The sequence below is a fragment of the Talaromyces marneffei genome, chromosome 4 (genome assembly GCF_009556855.1).
Source record: "Talaromyces marneffei chromosome 4, complete sequence".
Taxonomy (NCBI): domain Eukaryota; kingdom Fungi; phylum Ascomycota; class Eurotiomycetes; order Eurotiales; family Trichocomaceae; genus Talaromyces; species Talaromyces marneffei.
Genome location: NC_072351.1, coordinates 807292 through 829751, shown reverse-complemented (window position 1 = coordinate 829751; position 22460 = coordinate 807292). Strand labels below are relative to the sequence as shown.

At 47.2% G+C, this 22460-nt stretch overlaps 7 protein-coding genes across 7 annotated transcripts; 2 read left to right on the top strand and 5 right to left on the bottom strand.

Annotated features, from left to right (window-relative positions):
* Positions 1-265: 265 nt before the first annotated feature.
* Positions 266-1498, bottom strand: EYB26_005365 (uncharacterized protein; the record flags this gene model as incomplete). Its single annotated transcript, XM_054264651.1, has 1 exon — positions 266-1498. One exon carries the CDS (start codon positions 1496-1498, stop codon positions 266-268), a length of 1233 nt encoding a protein of 410 aa, XP_054120626.1.
* Positions 1499-1951: 453 nt separating this feature from the next.
* EYB26_005364 (uncharacterized protein) lies at positions 1952-3759 on the bottom strand (the record flags this gene model as incomplete). The annotated part of the gene is made up of 4 exons (XM_054264650.1): positions 1952-2556; positions 2610-2895; positions 2953-3428; positions 3675-3759. 4 exons carry the CDS (start codon positions 3757-3759, stop codon positions 1952-1954), a joined length of 1452 nt encoding a protein of 483 aa, XP_054120625.1.
* Positions 3760-5410: 1651 nt separating this feature from the next.
* On the bottom strand, positions 5411-8510 carry EYB26_005363 (uncharacterized protein; the record flags this gene model as incomplete). Its single annotated transcript, XM_054264649.1, has 5 exons — positions 5411-6789; positions 6871-7057; positions 7153-7401; positions 7466-8026; positions 8088-8510. The coding sequence occupies 5 exons, from the start codon at positions 8508-8510 to the stop codon at positions 5411-5413; spliced, it is 2799 nt and encodes a 932-aa protein (XP_054120624.1).
* A 1944-nt stretch (positions 8511-10454) lies between these two features.
* Positions 10455-13090, top strand: EYB26_005362 (uncharacterized protein; the record flags this gene model as incomplete). The annotated part of the gene is made up of 2 exons (XM_054264648.1): positions 10455-10656; positions 10722-13090. The coding sequence occupies 2 exons, from the start codon at positions 10455-10457 to the stop codon at positions 13088-13090; spliced, it is 2571 nt and encodes an 856-aa protein (XP_054120623.1).
* Positions 13091-14015: 925 nt separating this feature from the next.
* Positions 14016-16438, bottom strand: EYB26_005361 (uncharacterized protein; the record flags this gene model as incomplete). Its single annotated transcript, XM_054264647.1, has 3 exons — positions 14016-14105; positions 14179-16212; positions 16277-16438. 3 exons carry the CDS (start codon positions 16436-16438, stop codon positions 14016-14018), a joined length of 2286 nt encoding a protein of 761 aa, XP_054120622.1.
* Positions 16439-17536: 1098 nt separating this feature from the next.
* Positions 17537-18378, bottom strand: EYB26_005360 (uncharacterized protein; the record flags this gene model as incomplete). Its single annotated transcript, XM_054264646.1, has 5 exons — positions 17537-17616; positions 17685-17811; positions 17857-17905; positions 17966-18292; positions 18341-18378. 5 exons carry the CDS (start codon positions 18376-18378, stop codon positions 17537-17539), a joined length of 621 nt encoding a protein of 206 aa, XP_054120621.1.
* Positions 18379-20526: 2148 nt separating this feature from the next.
* On the top strand, positions 20527-22264 carry EYB26_005359 (uncharacterized protein; the record flags this gene model as incomplete). The annotated part of the gene is made up of 4 exons (XM_054264645.1): positions 20527-20796; positions 20864-20976; positions 21038-21386; positions 21470-22264. 4 exons carry the CDS (start codon positions 20527-20529, stop codon positions 22262-22264), a joined length of 1527 nt encoding a protein of 508 aa, XP_054120620.1.
* Positions 22265-22460: the final 196 nt, after the last annotated feature.

The window sequence follows — 22460 nt, the reverse complement described above, 5'->3', positions numbered from 1 at the left end:
ATGAGCAGAATGCTTTCGCAAATAGAACTGAATTCGTAGTCTTCCATACAGAGCAAACAGTGGGGTGCAACCTCGGAGATATCTTATCTGATCGCACGCCACCTCCGAGTTCTCGGAAATGTGGATAGCACGAATTTTTTCGGATTTAAGCGTGTTTACGATGTCTGGCTTGAAGGAATGACAATATCTGGGTATGAATAAGTGAATGATATTATGTACTAGCATTATATATGTACAAAGTAAAGTAAAGAATTAGATATGAGGCTCATACAGAGCCTGTATTATTCAGCCTTGGCAAGTCAATCTCATACGGAAGATCTGTCGAGCTTCGCGTCCTCGTCAGACGGATGACACTGCCCGAGCTTTGAGAAGCAATCGATCGAGTGCGTGACAAAGAATTCGACCACGGATCTTGTAGACCACCACTCGCATACCGTCCCGTAGGTTGAGTGAGTGTCGGCGAGGCGCTCCCTGGAACTATTGGCGCTGTATGCATGGAATGGAAACTACTGCTCCATGTCGACGAATCCGTACTCCTTTCACGCCGTAGAGGAACAACACTTTCCTCCGAATTCAACGTATCGGTTTCCCCCTCTTCATCTGACGGACCAATAAACGACTCGCTATCAACACGAGACTCAAAGCCTCCAATTTCTTGTAAGTAACGGTAATCCAACTCCTTCATCCCGCGCAAAATTTCTGCAAAGATTCCCATCAGGGCTCGGAACTCGTCCTCAAATAGCGGGCGAGATGAGAATCGAGCTCGCTCATAGATCGCCAAGAATTCAGGTCCCAACTCAGGCGGATTGATCAATCCAAGACCTGTAAGGTGAGCAATATATTCACGCAGGCCCATTGTCGACGGTCTTTGTAATAACTCCACCAGCCGCGGATCGGGGGCGTCTTCCTCTCCAGTTATTGTAGGATCAAGAAACCCCCTCGATGACAACGAAGGCTTTGCAGGAACGAGAGAAACGGCTTTGGCTTCAATTAAATGCGGGAGCTCTTCGATGACTGACTCATATCTTAACCCCGGGAAATCGACGGACGACGGTGCTGACCATCCAGCATGCGACACAGCACCCCACGGCGGCCGATCTGCAGCGACAGAAAGCTCAGCATCATGGATAGGTTCGCTGCTCTCGTCCGAGACATTGCGAGGCCGAGCCTGAAACGCAATAATCGCACTCCGATTAAGACCTTCCTCCACTTCCTTCTGAACCTTTTTATCCACCTCGCCTTTCGCGACCGGTATCCATGCTTTCGGGATTCCGCTAAGGGCGGTACGATTCGTATATATACGGCTTGCGTAAATCAAAAGACCGAGCAGGACCGTGAGGACGTATACACCAGCAACAATAAATATATTCGTGAGTCTGTGGTTGACATGACATTGATAAATGAAGTCGCCGGGCGTTAAAAGGCTAAGGGCGAGAAGAACGATCGCGAGGGTGAAATAGACCGTGGAATTAAGGATCCTGAGAGCATTAAAAATCATTGTAGAAAAGTAATTCCATGACTCGGAACGGCTTGTTCTCGGCGCATGTGAGCATACAGCTCACTAGACCAGTGAACCTTTCGCTGCCGTTGCGAAGTAAGTAGTGATGACTCTAAAATAAGAAGCTGGGATGAAACAAGGCGGAGAGATGGAGATGACGACGTTGTTGTTGTCGGTACATCACGTGATTGGAACGCCGAAGATGATTCTACAGAGCATATAGTGCCTAGGCATGTGATGTGGTACCAGTGGTAATGTTTCTTATTTTTAATAAAACTACTAATTGGCAGTCACATTTTAAATGTATATGAAATTCGTAAATCCCTCATAGAAGATCTTCATGTTCATGTATCTACAGCCTGAAAGCAGCCCTCTCTGCCTTCCTTTCCCGTCTACGAGTCTTCCAAAATCTAGCGTGTATAGCAAAATGTTGACTAAAATTGCAATAATCGCTTAATCCTCCTCAATAGCCACCTCATCTTCCAACGTTGGACCAACGTTCTCTCCTCTAGCCCGACGGACAACACGCTCAATGCCGTCTAAACCCTTCTTCAAGACCTCCATCTTTGGACCGTAACTGAGACGCACGAAGTGATGGCAAGGACTATCGAAGAGGTCACGACGCTTAGCAGGGTTCAAGTCGAAGAAGATACCTGGCACGACAATAGTCTTCTCCTTCAACAAAGCATTGAAGAAATTAAGACCGTCGGAGATGTTGGCACTTTCGGGCAGAGGAGGCTCGATAGATGTCAGATCCAACCAGATATAGAAAGTGGCTTCTGGGATATCCTTGAAACGGAAACCAATCTCCCGGAGACGAGCAATGACATAGTCACGTTTGCTACGGAAGTGAAGTTGCAGTGCCTTCATCTCTTGCTTTACGAGTGATGGTTCGAGCATAGGGACGGCAGCTTCCTGGAAGGGGACGTTTGCACCTCCGTCCAAGTAGGAACCTGCAGATGCGAGAGCCTCGACGAATTCCTTGGGTCCGACAATCCAAGCGATACGCCATCCTGGAAGACGGAATCGCTTGGTGAGACCATCGATGAGAAGGACATCTGATTGCTTTGTCAGCTTTCGTTTCTTCTATTCAAAGATTCGGTTGACGTACCATCCTGGTCAACGTCGACTACATTCTCTGCACCACTCAAAGTCGTCCCATCACAGTCAGTGGTATAGTTGTAACCGCCATAAAACTCATCCAAGATCAGGGTAGCACGATCACGGCAAATATCTTGAATCTTGGCAAGATTTGGGTTTTGAATAACGTGACCAGTGGGATTACGAGGATTAGATGTCAAGAGCACCGATGTACCTCGAGCAATCTCTTCTGCAATCTTATCAGGGTGGATCTGATAGTGATCACTTTCCGAAAGGGGGATGGGAATAGGCGAGAACTAGCGCGATTCGTCAGTAATTTGTTCTGATCAGAAACGAACCGTTGGCCGACATACATTCTTGAACAAAGACAACATCTCAGAATAGGCGGTATAGTCAGGAATAGGGAACGACAAGTACGAGTTTCCTAGGATAGCGGCAATTCTGATCAACCCGGCACGACCGCCAGGCACAATGCACACATTCTCCCATGTATATTGGCTCTCCTTGCCCTGTCGATACTGTTCATTGTAAAGCCGAGCTACAGCAGCACGGAGAGACTTGATGCCAGCAGTGGGGCCGTACTCTCGGGCAGCCGAGTCGATGGGAATCGTTGTCGGACGAGGGAAACTGCCAACAATATCATCGTCTGCCTCGGGAGCACCCTGACCTAAATTGGCCCAATCACCAGGACGCTCTGAGAAGCCATGCTCATTGGCACGCTCTGTGCACCAGATGACACCGGTAGAAGCACGGGAAGCGTCGAGACCGGCGTGTGGTTTGTGACCCTCGTGCGCAGAACGGAAGTGACGATGGGTTTCGGAGCTCTTTTCTATTCAAATGACAAAAGGATCTCCGATTAGCTGTGGGGCTAACGCATGTGTAAACTACTCCGTAACCACTACTGCAATCAAGAAAAAGAAAAGAGAAGGAAAGAAAGAAAGAAAGAAAGAAAGAAGAGGTGCATGACAGTCAGTGATGGAGGAACCGTCTGCCAAGAACGAAGTTTGACCACTCTCACTGGATATGAGGGGAAAGAATTCAATGCCTCCGATAGGGGGGCACGCAGAAGACGTACCGTTCTGAGAAAGAGCCTTGGTAGTAGAGAAACGTCTGGTTTCTGCAGGACGCAGAATGCTCACTCGGCGACCGGAGAACGACATCTTGGTTTGTGGGAGTTGCTGTGATAACCAGGTGCGTAGTACGTAGTTTGTGTTTTTTTTCTGGGGTAACGACTTCCCACGAGTTAGCACTTGGCACACAGGAACAGGAACAGGTACAGATCTGCCAAGACTCGAGCTTGATGCGTACCCAGTTTTCTATAGAGCTTACTTCGGTATAAAGAGATTACGGATCCAAATCTGGTCTTCTTGAAAATGTCAAGAGATTTGAGTTGGGTATAATTGTTTTGAATGAGTAAGGATTGATTGGAAGTAAATATGCTCTGCAGCTACGGCACTGGAGGGGCGCCACGTATTTATTTATTCGTGATGAGACGACGATTCATAGAAATAGCGCGGCCACCTAACTGAACCAACCCATCACACACGCAGATACCACAGCGCAATTAATCATTCATTCTAGCCTTGAAGGGCTGACGAAACGCTCGGGTCAACGTAGTTATAGGCTCATAGCTCATCGGGACGATGAATCCGATGAGACATTTTTTCTACTTCTTTCAAGAACAACGACTGCGCCACTTGATGACCCATCTTGATTCTGGGTCTCAAAGGCTGAGACTTCAAGCTTGCAAGGCCAGCCAGGCCCAGCAGTCAGAACAAAGAAAATCTTTACTGAAACAGGAATACGCCGATCGGCCCATAAGCGGGTCGGGCGCCCCGAAAAGCTGCATGTAAAAACTGACTTGCCCTTAGGCCCTTTACTACTACGTACGTACTATAGTACGGCGTGGTCTGTCGAACGAGAGGAAAAAGCAAAGAAAGACAAGAACAGGAAATCCCGCCCCCTGAAGTACCCAACCTGAAAATGTCAACTGCTTTGCGCATATCGCGGAATGTGAACGAGTCATGTCATTGGCTTTGCAACCGCCCTACATGTACTCCGTACTCTGTACGTAGTAGCATTATGCCCGTATGCCGACTAGCCGACAGTGTATCCTTGTTGGCTTTGCATTGTATGGAATTTTGATATCGTGATATAAGTTAGGTTGCCTTAATAGGATATGTAAGGACATGGATGATTGGATCGAATCGACAAGAAAGTAGACTATCCGACGCCTACAGAGACTATGCCAAAACTACTAGATTGGACTCGGTACATGTTGTCAAACGTCGATACAAATATCAGATTCATCTCAAGGTACGTAACGGTTCGTTCAATGCTCATAGAAAAATATGCAAAAAAAAGGCCTCTGAACAGGGATATGCAGCGCCACATTTCGGAATCAAATCGGATAATTATCGAGTATAGCCGGCCAAAGGCCACTGAAATAGTCGATCGGAAACTGAGTGAGCCGTAAACGGGTCTTTTGGTAGAGGCAAGAAAAGCAAGGAATAGCAGTTGTTGAATCAATAGAGCAAGGCTCAACACCGAGTACTGGTCATAACGAGTTGCATGATACCAGTCTCTTGCTGATGAATAAATGTAGAACGCTTGGACGATCATGATCTTGCGAAATAGCGGACAACACCACCCACGTTCTTTCTATCTGCGATCCGGAATAAAAACGCCATGGACAAGATAAACGCCATAAACTGCCCCATTGAATGCTACATGAATCATAAGTAGGAATGTTTGGTTGTATCAGTCAAACCCGCAACGCAGCAGCGTGATCTATGGCAACTAAAAATGACCTTAGTTCTCGACGGCTTGACAGAATAGTTGGATCTCGCCAACTTGGCCTTGAGCGAGGCTGTCCTGGTGCTGATCTCTCCATTCCATGAACGCGAGTTGGACCGCTTCATCGCTGTCAATGGTGATGAAGTCGCCATCCTCATCTTTATAACGTAGTCTGACAGACCTATTACCAATGGAGCGATTAGTAAAACGAGCGAGTTTGGCATCGACCCGGTCAGTCAAGGAGCGGAAGAGGATGTTGCTGGCTATAACAAGCGTCACATAATTATCATCAAAGTTGACCTTTGCTTTGAGCTGAGTTGGCATAATTGGCTCTGTAGACTGTGTATCTGGTTCAAGAGTGCCCGAATTGGCCAGAGGATGGTCAGAAAGAGAAGACTGGCTGTTGGCCATCATGGGGAAATATCCATCACTATAGTCATTTCCTTGCATGTGCCGGGGTGCTCCAACTGGAGTTTGAGCTGCCGACCGGATCGGGAGCCCGTTATTTGTAGGCGAGTTATTCTGACTCCGGTTGATAGGGGCTCGCATACTCGCTAATTGAGGTGGAATTGGAGGTACCGGAACGTTGTCGATCGTTTGCATGGAATGCCCGTTCATGTATCTAGGTGTGTTGTGAATATCCGGGCTACTAGCCGATCGCATTCGTTGTGACATCTGGTTAGACCCCGAACCTGACATTGGCGGTAACGAGGGTCGCTGAACGCGGCCGTTAGCAGCGCCGTTTGATGTATTGAAATAAGGATTGCCATTAGTCCCATCTCTTGAAACTCCTCTGGATAGAGCTGGCGCAGTATACCGATTTGATTCTTCATTCCACGCATTGGTCGGTGTCATCTGTCGGGGATAATTGAACGTTGACTGTGAGCTAGAGCGTGTAGAGGGGGTTTCGGTAATTGGAGAAAAGTAGGATGTGCCAACCACTCGTTCACCAGGAGACAAACTGCCGTTTGATAATTGTGTTTGCAACAACGGCGGAACCTCCGGCAAGGGGAAACGGGGAGGCGGGCGGGCAGTAGGAAGACCAATCGACCCGCTGCTGCCTCCTGTAGCTGATCTGGCTCGAAGACTGGTGCTTGACGCATTTCTGCTGACCGGGAATTCTGAGAACGAGGCAGATGGAATGTGAGCTACATCTTCGGCATCGTATTCCTGCTGGTACGGATTGACCATTCCTGCAGTCATATTCTGCATATACATGAACTCGGAGTCTGATGTTCCAGTGTTACGAGCATGGCGTAGGCCGACACTCTCAACTCGAAGCCTATCGATATCCTGATACCATTTTTTCATGATATCTTCATTGACATATCGGATGATGAAATTGTCAACCACACCCGGGTCACCTTTCCAAAAGATCTGAATACGGTACGAGCCTATAAAAAGTTACTTCTGTTCGTGCAACAAGCGAAACAAGGAAAGGAGCGCTGTTGATCGGCTGCTATGGAAGGCCATACCTGGTTTTTGAAGTAAAACGACATCTGTGACGTTCGCCATATAGATACGACCCTTGAGCTGAAGACGTGGCTTGCCTTTGAAATTTGCTGATGGCTTATCTTTTGAGCCAATAAGTTTGGACTTTTGTTTGTTAGGATTGACATCCTTGCAGCAAAGGAGAATTCGCTGGAATAAATAAATATGATACTGTTGAAACATCAGTGAGTGGACTAAAAAGCCAGTCATAGCGACTTAATCTTGTCTGTATCTGAATATTGGAAGACGTCTAAAGATCGACTTACTTCTCTTTCTGAGTCCTTATTGCCTTCTCCTTTCAAGACAGTAAAGGTACCGAAGCGTAACAGTTCCCCAAAACCCTCGACCTTAAGAGCTTTCCAGTCATCAACACGGTTTGCAAGATCGACCATTGCTGCTTGCAGATGTTCCTTATCAATGGCGGCGTTCGCGGAATCAAGGACAGATTGAATCATATTGATGGCTATGGTAATCCTTGACTGTAACGCCTCATCATCTGTTTGTTTTCGAAGTTCCTATACCCTTGATTCAGCATACACAACGGCGGTAAAGGAGATCTTATTTAGATTTGATACGCACCCCAAGTATGAGTGGATACTTAGCGAGTCGATTAAATGGCTTGAGAAAAAAGCTGTTGAGAGTGGCCTGCATTGCAACCATTTGCTGTAGATCCGGAGAGCGTGGAGCGACCTTGATCTTGTCCCATTCGCGAAGGCATACTTCATCACACTGTAATTGATTCGAGATGAACGGCTCGTATCTTCGTAAAAACTCCTCATTTTCAATGAAAAGGGCCCCCCAGTCTTGACGTTCCTCGGGTAATGCATAATGTTGCTCCATTCGGATGAGGAAACGCTGCGCTGAGTCCAGCAGATCGTTCAGATTCATGAAGATTTGATGACTCAAGTCTCCGGTGATTGCGCCTGTCTCCTCAAGCTCCTTCTTCAACGCCTGAAGATTCTGTAGATGATGTACGTAGTCACGTTCAGTCACGAGAAGTTCCTTTAGGATGTGTTGGCGTTTCGTAAGCTTGACGGTGCCCTCTGGACCTTCTTGCAAGCTAGATACTGCTGCAGAGGGCCGGCGAAGACGCCCTTGCATTTCTAGTATATCCAAGACACGGTTTACCATTTTGATAACCTGTTCTCGTCAGTCAACCGGATGAGGTCATTGGAAATTTGCTCCATAACATGAAACTAACCTTGATGAAACCAGTCGTATTTTCACCGTAGAGATCGGTGATTAGAAAGCAATCCTGTTGAGGAAAGCCCATATCCTGAAGACATGCTTGTAGAAACTTGAAAGTAGCGGCTTTCGGTCTCTTCGCTTCCGGTACTTTCTCAGGATCAACCTCGAGCATTTCATCGGGTTGCGATGCGTTGAAGATGGTTATGAGCGGGTAGCCAGCCCGAAGACAGGTCCATAAAGAGTTGACTGGGTCTGCCGTGGTTCGCTCTTCAGCTTCCATCTCTTCCAAATGTTGTTCAAAGCCTGGAACTTCTGCCAGACGAAGTTTCAAATTCACACAGCTCTGGTAGATGGACTCGCCACCTCTTCGGTTGATGATGTTGTCCTCTGCAACAGGCCCTCCAACGGGAAGTCCATTGCTCGTCGGAGTATCCATGTTGAAATCCTCCCCTGCTTCAAAACTCGGTCACGCCGTGTTTCCTTGACTACAATCACTCAAGTAACTGTCCCAGCCAGCGTACCTGTTGCGCTTTAAGACTTATTTATCATGGATGTCGAACGTGGTGCCGCAAATCAATGCGTCCGGACCGGGAGAAACTCGCAAGGTTGACAGGAACGACACAGCGAAGTTCGAGTCGAGGCCACCGGGGTCTTTTTTTGCAAAATAAAAATTGGTCCGCGTTGTTGAATAGCCGAGCACGTTGTCCACAGCGAGTACCTGCTCCACAACTGTTTCTGCGATCGTGAGGTCAAGCGAGCAAGGAAATAAAAGGCTACCGGCGTGGCGGGTAGAGGGAGGAGAATGGCGGAAGGAATGAAATCACCAGCCGACCCTAGCGGATTCGAGTCGTTGCCCAGTATCGATGCTTTCGCAAGGTGACAATAACGAGGCAGCGGCTATCAGGCAGGTGATCAGTATGGCGGTGCTTTCTTTAAGTCTCTTATGACCGAGAATGCTTAGAGTCCAGCGACTTACCAGGGGGTTGCAATAATGGTGGGGGGGAAGGGAAAGTTGTGTGGTCGCCGGTCGGGGTGTGGAGAGGGGGATAAACAGAACAGAGTAGGAAGGGGATGTCAGAATGTGCCAAGGGCCTCAACACGGGAGCGGCTTGAGCCTTGAAGACAAACCAACGACAACGACGACAGTAGGAGGAATTATACAAATACTGGTTACTATAATAAAGCGAGTACTAGCAGTCTTGGAGGAGAAGAGAAGTCTGCTGGTGTCGAGGTGCTGCGGAAGGGGTGTCATGGATCAAATGACAACCTCAAGTTTCTTTAACAGTTTGCGCCTGACAGACTAGTGGACTCAGTCATCCTAATTACAGTGCGCACCTTCCGTCGTAGCGTGTTTCGGCAACGCAGGCTAGCTTTCATTAGGGAAAGCCGACTTAGCTAGTGACTCTTAGCTCAGATGTCGAAGAACAAACGAAACTTCATCGTGCAACACATGTGTATTTAGGGTTGATCATTGTACTACGACTTCGGCTTGGAAGATGATTCAAAGCCAAAGCTAAAAGGACCCCTGGTCTCGGTGTTTGGATGTTCGATGTTTCAATGTTTCAATGTTTCAATGTTTCAATGTCATGTTCCATACGGAAGTGGGCGAGTATAAAAGCACTCTTAGAGTCGCAGGAACATGTCGTTGTACATGACATGGTGTGAAACACCCTATAGCGTCGTTCCATCCGAAAAGCTTGTATGTGGACTGGCTTCTAGATCTGTCTTCCTGCCAAAGCAACCGCCGATGGGCTGGCATTATGAGTCCCTAGAGTAGTAACTAGATAACGTATAACATAGTCACCAAGATAAGCAGACAGTTTGCTGAAACAAAGCGCTCTCACCGCCGGCCTGAGGCATCCAAATGTCCAAAAGCCAAACTATTGACGCGCTAACCCCAAACGGCGTTAGCTCGGCGTCTCCAGCAGTTTCCACTTTCCTCCTTCCACTTTCCACTTTCTAAGTTTCCATCGTCCCGGAGCCCAACAACAAACGAGCTAGACTTGGCCGGCTTGTCCTGTCGGTGATCGCTAGTCACTGACTCAAACTGACTTGTTGAAGAGGTCTCGTGTATCCCACGTCCTCTCAGTTTCTTTATCATACAAGTCTGTTATTTCATCGCCCAAAGCAACCTTACCACCGTCAATGTACCACCTTACAAACTACTAGGTCGCTCGGTCATTCCCTCCCCCCACATGATAGAGTCTGGTACCACCACCACCACCACCAAGGAAGAAAAAGCCTTTGGTTTGTTTTGGCCTGGTCCGACTCGGCGTGCTTTGTAGGATCACCGGTGGCTCAACTATCCTTGTCACTTCTCCCATTCGCGGACTTGCGTCCAGCTTCTCCAATCGGAGAGACAGCTTTGCTCTCCTTTGTTATGCACTCATCAGAGGGTCTCCTGCGAATGCGCTCTGATAAACCCGCGTACACCGCGGCTTCATTGGCAGCGTCCTACAAATTGGATGAGGGTTATTCTGACGACACAAAAAGTCAGCTAGAAGGCGAAGACGGTGTCGCTCAAAATGTATCCATGCTTTTACCAGACTGGATCCTTGCCTATAGTGATTCAGAACGAGCCGGTGCGTGTCTTGCCGTGACTTCCCGTTCATATTGTTGTTGTACCATTATTAATTGAGACTCACAGAGCTTGCCCAGTCCATACTCACCAGCTTACCAACAAGCTTGATCGCCTCAGTCGTAGATCGACTGACGCCGCGGCTTCACATGGATCCCGTACTCAGACTCCCACCCGAAATCACCGCGGAAATCTTCTCATATCTCGACCCAGCTACACTACATACTGCATCGTTAGCCTCGCGTGCTTGGAGAAACCGTATCGCCGATCCACGCCTATGGAAAGATATGTACATCAGAGAAGGATGGCGAGTGGATATCAACGCTGTCACAAAATATGAACAACTACATACGGAGCGATTCATGTCCCAAACTCGTAAATCTCGTTCGAGACACGCGGACTCCGACTCACCCGAACCTCAGCTCAAGAGGCGCATCACTGAGGCGAGCCTACAGCCGCGAGACCCTTCCGATCATAATGCGCAGTCTAACCCCCCATGGAATGAACAGCATCAGGTGGTAGAAGCAGATGTGCCAGTTTCTCCATATGATGCCGATAACGATCGAGAAATGCGAGATGTGAACGCTGCAGGCCTTTCATTCTCATCGGCCGACAGTCAGTATGAACCTACAACATCAGCAAGGCAATCGCCCTGCGTGATCCGGTTACCAAATGGTACTGCCAAGATCAATTGGCCCTATCTTTACAAGCAACGAAGACGCTTGGAAGACAACTGGCTCAAAGGCCGCTTCACCACCTTTACACTTCCCCATCCAGCCTATTCGGATGAAGCGCATCAACAATGTGTCTACGCCATTCAATTTGTGGGTAAGTGGATGGTTAGCGGCAGCCGTGACACAACTATTCGCGTCTGGGATTTAAGTCGAATGCGGTTATGCCTTCCACCGCTTCGAGGCCACCAAACATCAGTACTGTGCCTTCAATTTGATCCCAGCCCAGAGGAAGACGTGATCATGTCTGGAGGAAGTGACAACAATGTCATTATCTGGAAGTTTTCCACAGGTCAAAAACTCCTCGAGTTGACTAATGCGCATCAGGACTCTGTTTTGAACCTGAAATTTGACAAACGCTATCTCGTGACATGTTCCAAAGACAAGCTTATCAAAGTCTGGAATCGTCAAGCACTCACTCATCTGGACAAAGATTACCCTTCTGTTATCAGGGGAGCAGTTAACAAGTACCCTGCTTATATCATCGACACAACCCAGTATTCTCCTTCTTGGCTAGAGACAAATCTCGCGAACGGCCAAATCAAAAGACTTGAACCATACAGTCTGCTAATGACTCTTGAAGGGCATGATGCCGCTGTGAACGCAATACAAATCAACGACGACGAGATAGTTTCAGCCGCAGGAGACCGGTTGATCAAAGTATGGAGCATCCACAACGGATCATGCTTGAAGACTATATTGGGTCATAAAAAGGGCATCGCATGCGTTCAATTTGATAATCGACGCATCATCAGCGGTAGCAACGATGACACGATTCGCATCTACGATCACGCATCGGGAGCGGAGGTAGCTACTCTCGAAGGACATAGCAATCTGGTACGGGCTGTTCAAGCCGGGTTTGGTGATCCTCCAGGCGCAGAGGAAGCACTACGACTGGAAGCTCTTGCAGTGGACAGCGAGTTTTGGGATGCTGCTCGCAATGGTAATATATCTTATCAACTTCGAACACCCGTGATTCGTCGTCGTGCTGGACCACGAAATACAGGATCAAGAAATCCAAATGATATTATGGCATTAGGCGCTCACATTCCACCAGGTGGTGGAGGAAGCCGGTGGGCACGAATCGTTTCCGGCTCATATGACGAGACCGTTATTATATGGAGAAAGGATCGCGATGGCAGGTGGCTAGTTGGACATCGTCTTCGTCAAGCCGATGCTGTGACGATGGCGAATACACCAAATTCGATACGTGCTCGCGACCAAGCAATGCGTCACATGGAGTCACTACAAGCACAACAGCGAACCACGCCGATAATACAGAATCGAGCCAGGAACCCTTCCCCCACGGTTGGACCTTCCAACAATAACAATAATCCCCAGATCAATCATCAAGCGCCGGGATCCGTTTTCAATGCTACAGCGGCACCACAGCAAGCCAATCAGCAAGCTCCTCCGGCAGCAGGGAATAACTTTGCGCAAAATCAATTACAACAAGTGCAAGCGGCCAATGATATCGTTGCTCAGGCTCAAGGTGCTGCACCTACACTTCATGCGCAAGCAATGGCAATAGCAGCCGCGAATCGGCACCATAATGCCCAGGCGACTACACCGGCGAGGATATACAAACTTCAATTCGATGCACGAAAGATTATCTGTGCTAGCCAGGATTCGCGAATTGTAGGCTGGGACTTTGCCGCGGGCGACGAGGACATTATGGAAGCGTCCCAATTCTTTCTAGGGGTATAATCGCCGGGACCGTACACATGGTTATGGTTGACTAAAAGTCGAGGCGAAGCCACTTCTTGCCCTTGATCATTCTACAAGGTCGAGCACTCGATTTGTCCTTATATATTTTATACCTCTACATCATGACAAAAAAAATTTAATTTCCAACCAGCCCTGATATCATGCTTCCACACAATTAAAAAAGATCCAACGATTGTGACGACGACACGACACGATACTCATGAAAGTTTTGCATATGAAAATTCTGGAGTCAATCAGTTCATGGGATGCAGCGAATAATGACTTGATACTTTCGTCTTCTCACGATGTAAATTTCTACTTTGTACATATGATTGACTTCTGATGTACTTAACCTGTGGTATATGTCTGTGCAGAGAGAATTATTGAAGAAGCTTGAATGAATAGATTCAATCAAACTTTATTTGATCGAGTGACAGTATATAACTATATATCAATTGATATACCCGAACAACTCAAAACTTATCACCAAAACCCTGAATTAGAGTATCAAATATATACATTAAACATACAACACATTCCCAGAACCGAAAAAAAAGGAAGAGGGAGAGAGAGAGAAGAGAAAAATGAGAATGTTAGAAATATGCTGTCCCTTCGCGAGCGTTTCGAGACAGTTTGTCAACCTCACACTGAAGAAAATACCTCCAGAAGAGGAAAAAGTGAAAAGGAAAAAAGAAAAGACGCCCCTTGTTTCCCCCAGATCTATATAATAATAAGTTTGGAAGTTCGCTATATATGTGTTTTCACAAGATGCAAAATGATAAATGGGTAAAAGGATCGTTTGGATCGTTGCTTTTTGTCATCATTATCGGAATCATCTTCAATGCGCAAAAAAAAGGAAGCCATAAACGATGAGTACGTAGGTACGTATATATGTGTGTGGTTATATATGACCGGGAGAAAAGATCTAGGTGACCATGGTTGGTTTGCCGATTGATTGTTCCATTTTGAGACTGCGAACCAGCGCTTCGAGTTTCTTTCGTTCTTCTTGTTCGGCCTGTGGATGATTTTTTGTTAGTGTCATAATAATAATATAGCGAGCGTATAAGGAGAGCGTTGGCTGTCTTTACCCTGAGCAGTTTCATATTTTCTGTTCTCGTATCCCGCATCATCTTCTTGAACTCATTCTTTAATACCATGGTTGAAGTTGTTTCCATAGCACCATCTCTCATGGCCGTTTGACTGACGCCCATCCAAGTGATACGCTCATCACTGAGCTGTGCTTCTAGTTGTTCGATACGATCGCGCAAATTATCAATCATGCCTTCATATTGTTCGCGCTCCTTCTCAAATTCAATGCTTGCTTTGGTCATCGCTTCGTAATCTTCGATCGTTTCTTCGAGTTCCTTCTGCAGCGTTTCGACTCGCTTCTGAAGCTCGCCTTGACCGGCTCCGTTATTCACTTTTTCGGCTCGCAAGGCTGCTAGCTCCTCTGCAAGGCTGATGTTCTTGGTGTTGAGATCTTCAATTTCCTTATACAGAGCTGGATTGGCCGCAGCTTCGGCAGCTCGCTCTGCGCGAGTGCCATATGCACCATCAAGCTCGGCTTTAACCACAGTCAACTCAGTCTGCGCGCGAGCAAATTCGCTTTCAAGTTCGGTCAGTTCTGCCTGAAGCCGCTGAGCTTCTGTCTCCGCAGTCTGTGCGCGTGCGGACTCTCCTCCAAGTTGGGTGAGTTCACCCTGAAGACGTTCAACTTCTGTTTCTGCTCTTGATCGTGCCTCCATTTCACGTTCCAACGCCTCTGCCTGCTCGCGTGCATATTCTCCCTCGAGATAGTTTACCTTATCCCGAAGTCGTTGCACTTCTGCTTCTGCCTTGGATCGAGCTCCCTTCTCATTTTCGAATGCTACTGCCTTTTCGCGCTCTCTTTGTTGATCTTGAATGTTTTCCTGTTGCCTTACTGTATCAAGTTGCTCCATTACCAAAGCTAGCTCATCTCTCACGGCTTCCAATTCGCGCTCAGAAAGTTCATACTCTTTCTTTGTCTCCACAAGCTGTTGAGCCAAGTCTGCGACGTGGGCATCTTTTTCAGCATCCGACTTAGAATTCAGTTCCCGTTGTTGCTGGATTTGCGTAGTCAGAATACTCTTTTGGTCTTGTAAACCCGCAACTCTGTTTTGTAGATCCGACATTCCGGATTTCAGATAGTCTATATGGCTGCTGAGATATTCGCCAGACGGACTAGGCGGTGGTGGCAGCGTTGGCGATAAGTGAGAGCCAGTTTGGCCCAGTAAATTTTGTAACCGACTGTTGATGGCACTAAGCTCAGAACCCATTTCAGATGCAGAAAGCTCCGGTTCGCCTTCACCCCTTCGAATTCCATTGGTCTGGAGTGTATCTAAGCTTCTTTCGAGATATGACAGGTGATCTTGGACAAAGGTCAGGGTTGTATCTTCGGTGACTTTAAGCGGCAGTGGTCCAATATCATGGGTGCTGTGGTTTTCGAGTAATAGATCGCGTAGCCGTCCATTAAGCTCCTCTAATTTCTGCTCAGTGTTTCGAAGAGTGTTGACGTCTGCCGTCAGACCGCCGACTCCGCTTTGAGATCGCAAGCCCGCATCATCCGTTTCCATTGCTCTGTAGAGGCTTCGATCGTCAAAGTCGAATGCAGCACCATTGAGGGCGTTATTCATGCTACCACGATTAGCGTTCTTCTTCAACCCACGATGTGTCAACTGAAGGATTCCGGCTGTGTGTTCCAAAAGGCGCTTATGAACATCTTGCGCTCTCCTCTCCAAAGCCCAGAGTTCCTGAGCAAGCTCTTCACATTTTCGAGAACTATTGGCGTATTCTGCGTCTTCGGGATGATGCGCTATACCGTTCGTATCGCCGTTCGTATATCCGTTGCTCTTTAAGCTGGAAAGTCGGCGCAGCGATTGCGCGGCATCTCTGAGCTTGGTCTCCAACGCGAGTTTCCGTTTCGTACCTTCCACCCGGTTCGACAAGGCAGCATATTCACGTTTCAAGTCTTCCACTTCTTCGAAGGGGAGAATTTCGTAACCGGTGCTGTCTCCGATCGCGGTCTCGGTGAGGAGGTGCAACAAAACCGGATCGTTGGTGTCAATGGCGGGCGCGTTCATCCGGGGAAGCGCGGCGGATTGCTGCAAGGAAAGCACTCGTCAGCATCAGTTGAGATATTGCGATGAGATCAGAAAATCAACATACCCCACTATACCGTGACCTATCATCCGTTGCCATATCTGACGCACTTCGGTAGCCATCCACCAGGGCCCGGGACGGATCCAGAGAAACGGCGCCGTTCGGATACCCTGTAGAGAGGTACCTGGGATCCCCGTACGAGGACGAGCTCGACCGCAGGCTGTCCATATGTGAATCACCACCGAAGCGATCAATCACACTTCAGGAAATCAAAACAAAAATAAGAAAGTGTATATGCAGATCTTATATAAATAACGGTTCTTTCACGCGGAAGACATCACGGAACATTAAGGATTGACTGCGGTCAGTAGGGGGAGGAGAATAAAGCGGAGATGATTCGATCAGCTGGTTCGTATACTCAGGAGTTTCGTGGTTTCTGCTGGACAGACAGGCAGTTAAGTTAATCAGGAGACTCGAAGGAGAGCAAGACAGGAAAAAGAAAGAAAACACATACGTTTATACCCTTCCCGGAGTTTCTAAGCGAGATGAGAACGAACTGGTCGCTGTATAATTTGACGAGAGAAAAGATGGGTTGCTCAGGGGAGTTTAACCGGGGTCAACCGTTCTACTGGCTCGATCGGGCGGCGCTGACGAGATCCGCTTTGCTCATCTCCCTCCCTATTTTTGATCCAATTAACTCTGCTTCGCCCCGTCTTTTCCGATCTGTAGGATCTCCTACTACGCACTCTTCCTACGTGTAATCTTATTCCGCGGATACAAATCATCCAATTTCACGATGGATTCTCTCGTGTGGTTTCTTACACGTTGATTTGCAGCCACTCATACGTACAGTGCACTACCGCCGGTTATCTACTGCTATCCGTGGGTCTTGGGAATGCAAGTGCCAAAGACACAACACCTTGATCAGATAAGAAGCCTCATGAGAGCGAAACAAGGTTAAGGTCCGGCTCGAAGAAGAACGCAAAAAGGCTGTCAGGAGAAGCTGCTGATCATACGCAGGCGCCACTCAACCACAGCACATACTACTACATAGCGGTAGAAGTTCATCTTGAATTGTTGATACCGCTAAACCTATTTCAGGCCGCGTTCACTCACTAGTCTAACTCTTTGTTACCACGTATAAGAAGGTCCAGTCTAAGGGATTGAGCAAGTGCATTGGGAATGCTCAGAGGTGTCCTTCATGTGAGAAATGAGACTACCATACATCCACAAATGAACCTCATCCGTCCCCCTATGCGAATTCAACACTAGGAGGCATGCATGACTGTCTACCTGCCTTTTTCAAGACCTTTCAATCTAGGCAATCTAGTTGACAGCCGCAGACCAATGGTTCACTGTCAAGGTTGTCTCGTCTCCGGTAAATGGCTCTGTGCCGAACTGCAGATCTAGCATCAGAAAGAAAACATTAGACAAAAATATATTTGTCGTCTAACAGAAAAGGAGTATTACTTACCAATCAAGTACTGACTACTAGCCGGGAAGCCCTGATGATCGGCTAGATAGTGAAAGAACTGCAAGATATCACCGTTCCACGAAGTTTGTTGACTGGAGGCAACGAAGCTGTCTGTCTTTTGTGACCTCTTTACACCATATCAAAGCTGCCAGTTTGCGCCTGCCACACTGACTGTTCCTATCTGATTACCAAGGGGTTGTGCGGTGCCGTATTTGCCGAGCCTAGTACCCTCATGATCAGTAGGATATATCTGACGTTTGTATTGGAGGGAATATAATTACCAGATCATGAGCTCATAGTCACCGCTGTAAGAAACATGATTGATATCCGCTGTCGTGAAGAGATCATACGCAACATCGGCATTGATATTCGTATTACTATACCCCCACTGCGCGGAGGTAGGAATGCCTTTCAGCTGGCTTGCGAGCTTTTTGGTCAGGCCACTCAACTGCGAATTGGCATAGCTCTTGACCTGGTTATTGTTACCGGCCCAGTTCCAGGCAGTCGTCCATGAAACGCCGAAGTTAGAGATTGAGTTAACATCAGTGCACTGGGAGCCAGAGCTACCAGCCTGACCCCAGAGATTGTTGCTAACGGTGTAGGGACCACTTGTGTAGCTCGAGTATTGAGCGCATAGGTTCTGCTGTTGTGCCTACGCGGCAGCGGCCAGGTTCAGAAGAAGACTTGGCTGCATCTTGGGATAATGTTTGTATTATAATAATTTGAAAGGTAATTCCTGAGCTACGAAGGGTTGATACTGAATTTCTAGTTGATTAAGCTAGGGAATCAAGGATTTATATAGACAAGCTAAGCACATGTGATATTGACACATTATCCTTCCAAGCAGGCCGCGCAATACTTCACCGTCCCTATAGCAAGAATCGAAGTCTCCAATAGTAAAGGAGAGCTCTGGAGTGTTTGATTCCATTTCGCATTTCTGTTTATTGTTCTACGAATATTGGATAAGTGCACAGGTCTGGTCTGACAATGATCATGTCGGAAGAGGACCATGACAATTACTCATGAAAGGGAAGAATATATTGTAGCGTTTAAACCACTCTGTTAGGTCACGAGTATTCTCGCTATAGATGATAAGAAGCATAAGCCAATTTGCGAGTATAACGATACACAAAAGTAGTTTGATGATACTTTGTTGAAAAGGGGGTTCTTTGACGAAAAGGTTTGCTGGGTACACGACTTAAATATCATGTTTGTGTACTCAGATTACCAACACCACTAGAAAAGATTACGCAGGATATCAGGTGTAAATGCGCGTTTGAAGGAAACATTAGAGAGGGAAAAAAAATCTAGTCCTCTTCACTTAGGGTTTCAGATGCACGTGACCAAGTAGGTAGACAGGCGTGTGCGTCTCTTCGAAGGGGTTGAAATCAATATTTACGGTGTAACACGCTAGTTCATTTGTTGATTTAGGAGGATGAGTCACTAAAAACTGTAGGAGCTCAGAGGTTGGGTTTCGTTGGGAGGGCTGATGAAGATACCGCATGGGTGGACGGGAAAGTCGATATACTTGCTAAAATAGCGTCGGTCTTTGGGAAGAGTGAATTGCAGGCTGGCACAGACCAAGATCAAGCCGACTTTAAGTTGGTCGACCATCCTGGCTCGGGCATACCTAGGTAACCTCTGCAAGATCGATTTTCGGCGGACACTCTCACCAAACGAAGAAGAGGATGAGATTAGTCTCCCCGTTCCCACTCCGACTACACGAGAGGCCCTCCTAAAATATTATCTTGATACTGGTGGCTCAGTATCACGAGAAACAATTGAAACGTTGTTGTATTGTGCACCAACGGCATCGGCAAAGCAATTCCTCGAATCTGTTATTGCCCATAATATTGAGAGTCCGCCTCAACCTTGATACAATCAGCTAGTCTGGAAACCACTTGGCCTGAAAGCCTGTTTGATCTTCCCATCCAACAGCCTCCATTACTGCAACCACGCTATTACTCAATTGCCTCCTCGCCAGTGATCAACGAGACGAGGGTTGCCAACTTGCCATTACCGTGGCCGTGACTGGCGTCACTAATCAAAAAGTTGGAAATTGCCTTTGAGCAAGAGGGGTCTTCGTTTGCGGTAACTAATAATTTTTAATTAAATCATGCTACGAGTAGAACGGCAATAGTTGTTATAGAATATAGAGCTATTACTTACTTATACTCCGTGCTTATCAATGAATGGCACGTGAAGACGATTCTTCCCAAATGTGGAAACTTGGCCCATGACCTCTTTGACCCGTCGAAGATAGTTACGCCACAAGATACCAAAACGCAGGCTAAACCAACAGTGTGCAACACACTGTCCAAGTGTCCACATAAATAAAGCATTATCGCGCGAGTGCCCATAACTAACTAGCAAGCCAGTCTCCTTTATCCCTCGGCAAAAATAATTGGGTTGGGTTAAGGCGACGTGCTAACAAGATAAGTATCACCAATGCAACCCAAGCCGGTTCCCCCGCATCTACCATACTCAGTCAACATTGGTGGTACCAAGATCCATTCATGGGCTCTAAGTTCTCAACTTAGGTCTTAAACCGTTAAATGTTGGCGGGTTTCTTACTTTCTTTTTCCCCAGCTGTGTTTTAAATCTTTCAGTCCTATTTCTTTTTTTTTTTTTTTTTTTTGAATACGAATACGTATGACAAGCTCTTTAAGCCATCTAAGAATGCTTCGAGACAAACTTTGAAGCTAAAAAAAAAATCAGGGGCTTCAAAAAAGCGACCAACAACCGGCGTTTTGGCCTTTCCAAGTTTAAAATAAACGCTTTAATCTGCCAGTTCTCTCAGTGCGCGGGATGACATAGGGTGGGCCTTGTGACGTTTTGAGCAATGAGTTCTCAGAGGGAATCAGCAGAGTATTTGACTGGAACATCATCTATCAAGGAAAGCGCAAACATCACACTGGAGCCGGTTTCATCATCGAACGCCTGTGGAGGAGACATGGAGGGCAAAGACATCGAAATGGCCACAGCAGAACTCGCATCTCCGTATGAGACGACCACGAATATGGAAGTGGAAATACCTGTCTACAAAGTCTATAAACGACGATTTTTCGGCTTGTTTCAGCTGGTTTTATTGAATATTGTGATTAGTTGGGATGTACGTCGACCCTAGGATTTTGTAACGTGGACCACCGAGAACAATTTGCTAAAAATGAAATGTTTAGTGGTTGACCTTCTCATCGATCTCGAGTACATCTGCCGAATACTTCAGAGTGTCGGAAGCCACGATCAATTGGTTAAGCACTGCTTTTCTGTTCGCTTTCTGTGTGGCTACACCGTCAGTCTCTCAAGACCAATTGTTGGTTTCCCGTCCTATGTTACTAACACAGTCTTTCTAGTGTTGTGATGTACATGTTGAACAAAGGCGGTCCCAGAGTCGTCTTCATGACTGCCTCAGTCCTCATTCTAGTGGGCAACTGGATCCGATACGCCGGCACCAGGGCCGACAATGGCATCTTCGGCGTGGTCATGTTTGGACAGTTGCTGCTTGGTCTAGCTCAACCATTTGCCCTAGCTGCGCCAACCAGATATAGTGATCTTTGGTTTTCGGGAAAGGGTCGAACGAGTGCGACTGCGTTGGCAACTTTGGCGAATCCGCTGGGAGCAGCTATTGGCGAGTTGGTGGATTCGGTGTGGACTACGAAACCAGGGGATATACCTAACATGGTTCTATATATCTCCGTCATAGTACGTATCTGTCCATCCTTGCGATGCGCTTGAAGGTTTTCGCTCGTTTGTTCGAATACTAATCCGATCTTGTGATTATGCAGTCAACTGTCGCCTGCATTCCATCATTCCTCATCCCAGCAAGACCTCCAACACCACCTTGCGCTTCAGCCGAAGTCTCCAAAACCCCATTCCTCGAATCAGTCAAGGGGATTTTCCGCATTCGCGAATTCTGGCTGATGTTCATCCCCTTTTCCGTCTACGTTGGCTTCTTCAACAGCGTCTCAGCCCTAATCAACCAGATCCTAGAACCATTCGGCTTCTCCGAAACCGAAGCCGGTATTGCAGGCGGTGTTCTCATTATCGTCGGCTTAATTTCATCGGCAATCGTTTCCCCTATCAACGATCGCTTCAAGAAGTATCTACTCATCATCCGAATAGCCGTCCCCATCCACGCTATATGCTACATAGCACTTTATTTCGCACCTTCAAGCCCCTACGGCCTTGCCCCCAGTATCGTCGTATGTGCACTCCTAGGCGCAAGCGCATTCGCACTTTTGCCCGTCGCGCTCGAATTCATTGTCGAAATCACATACCCTTATTCCCCCGAAATCGGCAGCACAATTCTCTGGACGGGTGGTCAAATCCTCGGCGGTATATTCACCATTGTTCAGACAGCGCTCAAGGCTGGTCCGAATGCCAATCCGCCGGCGAATATGAAGGGATCGCTTATCTTCAGTGCTGTTGTGGCCTGTGTGGCCGCGATATTCCCGTTGACTTTGAACATGTTTGGGCCGAAGATCGTGAATAGGCGGTTGGAAGCGGATCATGCACGGAATGTTAATCGTGTGCAGTTAGGGCGGAGAGGTGATGATAGGGAGGTGGCAAGCAACAAGTAGAAATGGTATGCATGAGGAATAGTTAGTGAATAGTTAGTGATTATCTCGTCATTATACCTGTCAGCGTTGAAGTTGAATCTTGTCTATTTCCCTTGCAGTTGGCGTAATGTGTGATACCTTTGATGAGTTTATGGGCGTACATAGCAGCAATCGAATAGTTACGTAGTACATATACCACATTTTCGTACCTATACAT